The following is a 10,169-nucleotide window of genomic DNA, read 5'->3' as shown; positions in this document are numbered from 1 at the left end:
AGGTGTACAAAAATAGGTACAGATTTGTCCATTCAAAACATAGCTAGGTTGCACGTGTCGGATATATGGAGCAACCTTGGTTTGGAAACAATTCATATTCGATCGAACAATAAGGGAAAATGATTGAAATCACTAATTACGTCTATTAGTAGTGTCACAGTTTAGACCTAATATTAATGATGACGACTATAATATAAATACAAATACAATCATGTATATAATGATGGGGTATTCTATGTTTTCTTTTCTCGAAGCATCCATATACCATATACTCCACAACACCTGTACAAACCTACTGATTTCAGTCACCACCAGACTTACAAAGTATCCTATGTTGTTGTTGGGTTTTTTTAAAAAAAAAAATTGGTCGGGCGGATTTTTATTTTTTTTAGGTCTCATGTGGAATATTGTAAATCTGAGCACATTTTAAGAGTAAAATATTACTCCATTTTTAATTGCAATGACATCAATTTTCAATATATGGTAGAGAGAAACAGAGCACATTAGAAATTAGAATTGAATGAAGAGAATGAAATTCGAGGTGATTAATAAAAGTACAAGACAAGTACGTAGAGTAGTAGCAATAGGGTAGTAGCAGTTGTCTGAATCCGACATGCCGCGGCGAGGAAGCCCGAAGAGCACCGGGCCGGGCCCACGGGGGTGGGGTCCACCACGTAGTTTGCCTTCCCACGCCGCAGGGGACCCACAATTCGGAATTGAAATGCCGCTGTGTAGACTGCTTTTTATCGTTTTCTCTCTTGCGTGCCAACACCCACATATTACTGACACACATCCCCACCACAATCTCGTAATCATTACTCTCACTCTCCTTCTCTCTCCTAAACTGTTAACGACACCCCACTTTGTCCTCGCTCTCTCAATCCGAATATATATATGGGGTAATGGGGGTGTGTGGCTTGTACTACTAGGCTCAGTTTTTCTTTCTCTCTTTTTTTTTCCACCTAAGATCTGAGCACAACCTTCTTCTATTTATACACATTCCCTCTCATCTTTCTCGAAGAAGAAGAAGAAGAAGAAGTAGAAGCACAGGTGTTGCATGGTGGGATGGATTCTTCAAGCGCACAGCTCCATCTCCAGGTGCAATTAATTTTCTGATTTGTAATGTGTATGTGTTGATCACTTAATCAAATATGTATCTGAATCTGATCAATTTCTCTCCCATACTTGATGAAAAAAAAGCATCTTCTTTGATTTCAAACTTTGGTGTCGCAAATTCTATATTCCATTAATAGTGAAAAAGCAAATATTTTTAAACGAAAAGCCTTGGAAATTTCTGATTGTACCTGACTTCATTATAAGGAGATTAATTCCTTGAAATTGGAACCCTAATTTTAGAATACATATGTATTTATGAATGTTGGAAATTGGGTGAGATTAATACTGACAATGAGATGGAAAATGTAATCAGGAAATGGGTATAGAAAGCATGGTGGCGTGCAAGCAGCAAGATGGAAACAAGAAGGCAAGGCCAGCTGATATGCAAGCTCTAAAATGCCCTCGATGCGACTCCGCCAACACCAAATTCTGCTACTACAACAACTACAGCCTCTCCCAGCCCCGATACTTCTGCAAATCCTGCCGACGATACTGGACCAAAGGCGGCACCCTCCGCAACGTCCCCGTCGGCGGAGGCTGCCGCAAGAACAAGAGATCCTCCTCCACTTCCTCTTCCTCCTCCTCCTCCAAGCGAAGCCAGGACCACCCCCTCCCCTCCCCTATCCCTTCCATGCCTCCTCTCTCCTACGATTCCAACGATCTCAATCTCGCCATCGCCACTCTCCAGAAGCAGAATTCCGCCCATTTAGGGTTAGAGGATCACGATTTCTCCATCTGGGCCCACTCCCAAGCCCTCGGCACCTCCTCTTCGGGGCTGTTTGATGCCATCAGAAGTAGTGGCTTTCTTGAGAACCCGAGCGCTGGGAATGGGCTTCACAATTTGTACTATGATGATCAGAATGGGATGATGCACGACATGCCATATGGGGACTATGCGGTCCCCACGGCCGTGGCCACGGTGAAGCAGGAGATGCTCGGAGGGAGGGACGCGGACGGGAGGATATTGTGGGGTTTCCCGTGGCAAAATATGGGTGCCGGGGATGGCAATGGGCCGGATCTCGATTCCGCTACCAGACTTAACTGGAATGGGATCGGGTCATCCAATTGGCAGGGGCTTCTCAATAGTCCTCTTACATAAGAGGACAGAGCGAAGAAGCCCCTTAAATAATTACAATTATTCTTAATCGTATAAGAATAATTGTAATTGTTTAGATTGGGAATTTGAGTGGGTTATAGTGTTTGCTAGAGAGGGGTTGGGGAAAGAAGAAAAAAGGATAGAGTTTAATTACTTATCAAGTGTTTAACTTAAAGGGAAAGTTTAATTAATTTTAATGATGTGGATTTGTGATCTGTATTGTACGAAGAGGGAATTGATTCACTTGAATCGTCTTCTTCTTTTTTTGTTGACTGTCTACATTTATTTGTTTGACGACAAACTAATGGAATTTCATTTCTTGTTCTTTATTTATTGTCGTTATTTAATCCCCTAAATACAATAGAAACAGTTGAAGTAAGGCAGGCTGATTTGTTTGCCTCTTTTGAGGAAATGGAATTTGACAATCTTGAAATTGGCAGTGTGTTTGATTGGAAGATAATGGTAAACAATGTTGCTTTCAAGAGATAATGTAATGATGGTTTATTGTTTAGAGGTAGATCTTAGTGGATTATTAAATGGGAAAATGGAATGTTGATTAGGGATTAATTAAATGATAATTGTGGTTCACTAGTCCCAATGACATTGAAATTCAGCAAATTAAGGCTAGAGTCTTGCGCGATTCGGACAAACCAAATCCAACAGCAGATTTGGGCGTGAAACAAAAGTCTGTGGAATAATGTTGTCAGTAATGACTTAGGGAAAAAAACATATCTCGATAATATCTGGATAGATTATCTTATAGGAATAAACCATTAATTATTTATTTATTTGCATTCTACTGCTAATTTCAAACTCCATAAAACAACTCCTCAGTCGAATGAGAAAGCTAGCACATACTCTTTGCATCATTAAAATACGAATTGATAGTTATTTAAATCATTAAATTCTACTAGTTTATTTTATAAAATTTAAAATTAAAATATTAAATCATGAAATTTCATTTTTTTTTCTCTCAATTGTCTCATCTATATACAAGTCATCTTAAATGATACCCAAACTAGCGTATTTTATTACTCTATAATAAATATTTTTTCCTATTAAAATAAATTATTATTGCAATCATGCATTAAACTAAAAATGAATGCTTTAAAAGTAAACCATTCAATATTTTATAAAATACTACTACAAATATATATTAATTTTTCGATTGTAATGCAATAATTTAAATAATACTATAAAGATTTAAATAATTCATTTTTAGATAATACTCCCTCCGTTCCACAAAAGATGTCACACTTGTGAGATGGCACGAGATTTTAGGATATTTTATTTTGTGTGTTAGGTGAAAAGAGAAAATATAATATTTATATTATTGTGAGAGAGAACTTTTTTTAAAATGGAAACGTTACATCTTTAGTGGGACAAACTAAAAAGGAAAGTGTGACATCTTTTGTTGGACGGAGGGAGTACAACAAAGATTTAAATAATTTATTTTGAGATAGTATACAAAGATTTAATAATGCCACAAACATTTTCAATCCTTAAAAAATCAGAACAGAAGTATAGAAACATTAAAAAACCAAAAGTTTTGTGAGTTAGAAGGATAGAATAGTAAAAGTTGGGATTGAATTTAGAATTTTTGGAACTTTTTTATTGTAAATGCTGGATACTGAAAAGATGCAAGGCCCATTTTTTGGGTAGTACTTCTATAGTTCACTCTTTAGTTTTATTTAACAGTTCTGCTAACTATTTCATAATAACATTGTCAATCATTAATTATTCAAATAAATTCCAAATAATATTTTGCTGGAAATATATACAAATTCCTAATATAATTATCAATGTGAAATTTTTTTTCACGTAATCTTTTTTTCCTATGATAAATCAATGTGGAGATTAACCAAGAAAAGAATCTGAAGCAAAATTAAAAGAAGAAAAAAATAAATGAACAAAATTCATTAGGATTTAATTCTATAAAGTGTCGAGTGTTGACAAACAATCGATGAACAATTGCATTTAAACTTCATCTGCTTTGGGTTGTTTTGTTTTAAGAGAAAAATACGAAAATTGGTGAATAATTGCAGAGAAGTTTTATTTGGTTATATAACATGTTATTTGGTTAATAGAAAATTTAACTATAGTTAAATCAGGACCCAAAAAGACAAAATAAAAATTACGAGAACCTACTAAAAAACAGTGTATGAGAATTAAATGAAAAAATTAGCATAAGGACTTAAAGATATATTTGGCCTAATATATATACTGTAGCTAGCTACTAGGTAGTAAAGAGCACTAATACATCGTGTAGGTTATTCAATAAAAAATTTAAATCATGAAGATTGTATGACAATTTATTGTATATGCAGATTTTAAATTCTGACGATTTAAAATCACAACCTGCTATTATTTGACATTAAATTATCTTTTACGTGATATATAGAATGTTCCATATTTTTGTTTTAACAAAATGTTACTATGGCAATGCAGATTGCGAAGCTTATCATACATTTTTATAAACACATTGTTTTGAGAAATTGATTTGATAAAAAAAAAATATACTGCAAATTAAAGAACTATACATTAAGAGGGGCCGTTGAAAAAAATCAGTTAACATATATGGAAAGCTAAAATAAGATTATTAGCGAAAAGCTTAAAATGCGTACCAATAATTTATTTTTAAAATATATGGATTTGGATTAATAAAAAAATTACTACAATGCCGTTTGCTATGAAACAGGTTCGAATACAATGCTTCCCCAATTCATTATACAAATGGGCCTACTATTATTTTTTGAAAGCCCAGTAAGAATTGTTTGATCTTTTTGTTGGGTATTTCTATACACTTGTTATGCTAACAGTTTTATTTGTTTTTGGGGTCATGGTATTCTCAATTTTAGAGTTCTACTTATAAACTCCAAATTTGCAATCTCAAAACATCTTTAACTAAAGAACTTAGAAATTTTCAGACAAATGGACCATGGAAGTAAAGATACTATCACACAAAATTAGGCCTGAACTCTGGGTAGTAGTATTTCATAATTTTCATTAGTTTTTTTCTCTTTCTTTGCCTCTCAGAATACTCTCTGCAACATATGACCAAATGACCAGTTATGGAACTCGTGAAATAAAGTATCATAATTGGAATTAGAAGATTGAATATTTTAGATGTGGTCTCACTCACAAAAGAATATTGGTGTTATAAAAAGTGAGAGGGCAACTACTATGTTAATTGCACTGAAATAAACATCACTGAATTCATGTTAATTCATATCTTCAACCAAATACCCCTAAAAAGAAGAGTTCTAATAAAGAAAACACAGAGGTCATCCATCACCTCATAATAATATTCATCAACTCTATCCTTCTTATTTCTGAGGCTTCTTCCATAGCACACCAAACTTCCTCAGCACATTCACATTCTTCTTCTTGAACATTTCATCATCAAGATCATCCGAGTATGACGAGGTGATGTTCCTCATCCGAGGGCTGTAGTTGTTGTCCATTGACCCCGTCCTCTCCACTGCGTGCCCGTTGTTCCCAACCGCTAGCATGGACGCAGCCACCTCCGCTGCCTTCCTCCACTGATCCGACTGCACCTTCAGCTTCCGCAGCTCTGCCTCCATCTCCGCGTTGGCTGCTTGTGCTGCCTCCAGCTGCTCAGCAACGCGAGCTGCCTTCCTGTTGCTCCTGTCCACCTCCTCCGTCATGGACCCCACCTTCACCAGCGCCTCCTTCTCTGCTACTCTCGCTGCCTCTAGCTCCGACATAGCCTCGCTCCTCGTGCTATTGTAAGCCTCCATTTCTTTCCTCAATGCTCTGTTTTCCTCTGATATGTTATGGTATTGTGCTTTAATAGTCTCATTTTCTGCTCTCAGCTCGTGCTCCCTGTGGCCGGATAACGCGTTCTCCAGCTGCATTATGAGGGCGTCATTCTCCTCAAAGATGCTCTGCAGCTCAGTCTCCTTATCCATGAGGTTTGACCTCAGCTCCTCGATTTCATAGCTGCATTTTCGAAGCTCTGCCTCCAACTGAGCCTCTCTCTGCCCTGATGTGGACTTGATCTGTTCCACAATCTCACAAGCATGCTTTACTTGCTCTGCGCTCCGAGCCTGATCCTCGTTCCGCCTCATCTCTGCAACAGCTAGAGCAGATCTCAACTGCTCCACTTCAAGCTTCGCAGAAGCAAATTCTGCTTCAATTGATGATATCTTTACCTTCTCGTCTTCAACTTCACCATTGAGTTTCCCAACAAGCTCTTCTAGAAGCTCTACACGAGCCTTCGACTGTTCCAGCTCACTGGCTGCAGCCTCGTAGACTCCTATGGTTTTACAACCATCCGACCTGAGCGTCTCCACCATCTTCTTGGCTGCCTCCAGCTGCATAAGTGTCTCACCAACAAGTTTTTGCGCTTCAGCTTCAGATTTCTTGGACTCATTTAGTTGCTTCCTCATTTCTTCCACAACCACGAGTGTCTCAGTTTGTGCAGATTCTAAGCGGTGAGCTTCAGACTCAGCTACCATCTCCAGCTGAGCTTTGAGCCTTTTGATCTCATCTAATGCAGAGGCCAAAGCAGCCGATTCTTGCAACTGCTGCTTCTGTAGAGCTTCCAGCTCAGCTTGCAGCGAGCTGTCTTGCTGTTCACACGTCTCAGAGATCTCTACTGTGAGAGCATTCCGAGTGGCTGAAAGTTCTAGAAATTTCTTCTCGGATTCTTCAAGCTTCGAGGAGAGGACTGAGAGCTCTTGGTTGGATTCCTCTGCATCTCTTTGGGCTTGCTTCCTAGATTTTTCTGATGAGCATAACTGATCCTTCACATTTTTCAGATCAGATTCTAGCTGAGAAATCTGCACCTCGAGCTCAGAAACTTTGGTTGGACGCTTCTTCTGCAGGTTGCAGCAGAAATTGATTTAGCAAAACACGCCATATGGAGTATATATAGCAGTAGTTGAATCATCAATATTATTCAGATTGACAAAAAAATACATCATGATGAATATAAGTCTAGTTTTGGACATGGTACAAGATTTCATTACAACATCGTAGTAGATTCTTGTATATACCAAGGAATCTGTGTTTTGGTTCACTTTATGCTTCGAGCACAAAACAAAAAGATGCTAGTTATTTTTAGTACCTCAGAGAGTGGACTTGCCGGCGAGTTGTGATCAGAAACTCTAAGGCCCGACTCCTTTGGCGATCGAGTTGCTAGGTTAGAAGAAGAGACGGTGGGCTCTAAAAAACGGGGACCAGTCTTGAGCTGGCGTGGAGAATGTTTTCTGGATGCCTCGGAGGGGGTTGATCGAGGGGAGTTCTTCCCCGACACCTCAGATGAAATAGAGCGAGGAGAAATCCTCGGAGCTGCTCCTGAGGAACTGGTTCTGCAACAGAGTAATGTAAACCATCAAGATGTTCTAACTCATGAGGCTCATTATTTACATGTAAATTGTGTACAACCAGAGACATGAAACCTCACCATCACAATGTCACTCTAAACATGAAGTTATACACAGATGACTAATCACTATATATAAAGAAGAAATGGACAACCAAAGCTATGCAATTTCTCAAAAGTAATCCTTCAACCTCTAATGGCCTAATCTGGTCCCATCAGACAAGATTTACACAATTTAGCATATCCATCGCGTATTTACTCAAAATCATTACAAAAAAAGATGATCATTAGTTCCACAACACTTTAATCATTAAGTCAAATAAAAATAATCATTTTCATGAATGCTTCATTGTTCTTGTAGTCACCGAAAGTTACCTTGACTTAGGCGTCTGCATATTCAAACTAAACTTGAAAATGGGAAATATTTAGATGCTACTCAAATGCTTCCTGCCCCCACACAACACCTGCAACAGTGGAGAGACACCAAATGCATAAATGAAAGAAAATTTTGTAGAGGTATGATGGAAATGACAATAATGTACAAGTCAATTGTTCATTTAAGGTAGGCATTTCTACCACATTGAAGAGAAATACCAAGTTAAATGTTTTATTGGGACAGAAGAAGATGATGGGATGGATTAGTAGAATGTCTCATTCCAATGTCTAAACAAAATATGAGATCTATGAATCCTGCACCTCTGCAGCAGAGAGGAATTCAAGAATTCTTGCTGCTTTTGGCATTAGTTATTTATTACAGCATTTATTGAGTTGGTTGAGGCACATTTTGATAAAAAGAAGTGTGCATGTAGGCTAATAGTGACAAATGATTCAACTAAAAATGGCTCTTGGCCGGAAAAACAAAACATGATGAAACAATTAACAAGGAAATGGTGAGTTGAATGTTATCATACAAGAAAGGTAACAATTATAACCTGCAGCTAAAGTAGTTTCACATCATCAATAAGCAGATTGCTTCTTTTTTCTTGTATTAGTACTCTTACTATACAACCAAATTCAAAAAAGAAAGCATCTTGGAAAGGAGAAGAAAAGGTGGAAGCAGCCAAATGAGAAAAGACATACTCCTACAAGAGGTGTGAATTTACTGAAAAGGGATTTATCATACTCAGCCTTTGAACAAAGCCTGTAAAGTGGCTTTGAGGTCCAAAACTTTTGTGGAGAGAGGAGGGTTCTCAAAATATACCAACATCACATTTTGCATTACACCCCAAAAGAAAAGCATATTAGAAACTCTCTCACTCTGAAGTCTGAACCAACAAAATGAAATTCAAAATGCAGTTTTTTGAAGCATTTCCTCACATTGTTATCTCCTCCATTAGCCAAGAAAGAAAGAATACAAGTTGAGTGAAATGGAGGAAACTTTCTCACCCAGAGTTGTTGAGAGGAAGCTGTAAATTGAGGGTTGCAACGGGCTAGTGCATAGTTTTGATAGAATCAAGAATAAGAGAGAGAGTCATCATCCAAATTAAAGAGCTTATTAGCTCTTATTCCGAGGGCAACTACTGCTTCTTTTTCTAGTCTCTGCAATTTGCAATGTGTCTGGTTGGTGAATCTGTATATGTAGGTTGGAATCTCAAATACTCAAATACTACTCTGTATACTATAGATTAGTACTACTCCTTCCATTCCTTGTTAATCCAAATATTTCTTAAGAGATGGTTACTATAGAAATAATTCAATTAACTTATAGTTTTTCAAGATAAAAAAATAACTCGATTAATTTAGAATTTTTGAAAATAGAAAAATGACTCCATTTACATTCAAAGAGGGAATACTATTTAATTTATTCTACTAAAAAAAATAGAGTGGAGACAAGCATATGAGGATATGAAAATGAAGAGATAGTGGTTGAGCTATAAAAGCTAGCCCTTTTACCTCTAACATAGGATGAGTGTTTAATGTTCATTCACTAAGTTTGACCAGTTTCTGAATCATAATCCGCTATTTACTTGCCTCAATTTTATGTAATTGTGGGTCCCGTGTGCTCCACCAACCCTTCCCAATATAGTCCGTAACATCATGACACATTATTATCATGACAATTTATTTACCTATTAAGTTTATTATCATATCAAAATCTGACGAGGAACATTTATTAAAGAGTAATACTAAACAACCAAATTTTATACCATTAAAACAAGATTATATTAGTAATTTTGATGTGTTAATTAAATATTAAAATAATAAATATAGATAGTTAATAAATTAAAAATACTTTATTAGTTTGTGGCCTCATTTTCAATTTTTTATTTTTATATTTGAATTATTTCTCTATTATTTTTTAAATTTGAATTAAAATATGTATTAATTATATTTTATGATACAAAAAAATTTGAAAAATTATACATAAATACCATAATATTATGCATGTTTCCTATACTATAAATATGTCTAATTTTTTAATTAAATGTATAAATAAATTACATTTTTTTTCAAATAAACTAATATTTGGTTGTACAAAATTTGGTTGCATGGCTTTATTGTTTATGAAATGCAATTTGACACCAATTTGTGTAAAAATAAGAATATTTGATATGTACCAGAATTATTGTACAATTAGTAAAGTAAGAGGTATAAATAACAGTGTAT

General features: G+C 36.2%; 2 protein-coding genes across 7 annotated transcripts; one reads left to right on the top strand and one right to left on the bottom strand.

Annotated features, from left to right (window-relative positions):
* Window positions 1-918: 918 nt before the first annotated feature.
* On the top strand, window positions 919-2,491 carry LOC125187256 (dof zinc finger protein DOF3.1-like). Its single transcript, XM_048083811.1, has 2 exons — window positions 919-1,098; window positions 1,430-2,491. Exons 1-2 carry the CDS (start codon window positions 1,066-1,068, stop codon window positions 2,213-2,215), a joined length of 819 nt encoding a protein of 272 aa, XP_047939768.1. The 5' UTR covers window positions 919-1,065; the 3' UTR covers window positions 2,216-2,491.
* Window positions 2,492-5,402: 2,911 nt separating this feature from the next.
* On the bottom strand, window positions 5,403-9,090 carry LOC125191175 (interactor of constitutive active ROPs 3-like). Of its 6 annotated transcripts, none has more exons than XM_048088666.1 (4): window positions 8,949-9,090; window positions 7,938-8,026; window positions 7,305-7,548; window positions 5,403-7,056 (listed from the first exon to the last, which is right to left on the bottom strand). In XM_048088666.1, exons 2-4 carry the CDS (start codon window positions 7,955-7,957, stop codon window positions 5,539-5,541), a joined length of 1,782 nt encoding a protein of 593 aa, XP_047944623.1. In that variant the 5' UTR covers window positions 7,958-8,026; window positions 8,949-9,090; the 3' UTR covers window positions 5,403-5,538. The 6 variants fall into 6 exon arrangements, with proteins under 6 accessions (XP_047944623.1, XP_047944627.1, XP_047944625.1 ...); XM_048088670.1 differs by lacking the exon at window positions 8,949-9,090 and adding an exon at window positions 8,880-8,898; XM_048088668.1 differs by lacking the exon at window positions 8,949-9,090 and adding an exon at window positions 8,643-8,763.
* Window positions 9,091-10,169: the final 1,079 nt, after the last annotated feature.

This window comes from Salvia hispanica, chromosome 5 (genome assembly GCF_023119035.1).
Source record: "Salvia hispanica cultivar TCC Black 2014 chromosome 5, UniMelb_Shisp_WGS_1.0, whole genome shotgun sequence".
Lineage (NCBI taxonomy): Eukaryota > Viridiplantae > Streptophyta > Magnoliopsida > Lamiales > Lamiaceae > Salvia > Salvia hispanica.
Note: the sequence above shows the minus strand (reverse complement) of the source record. Positions and strands in the feature narration are given on the sequence as shown.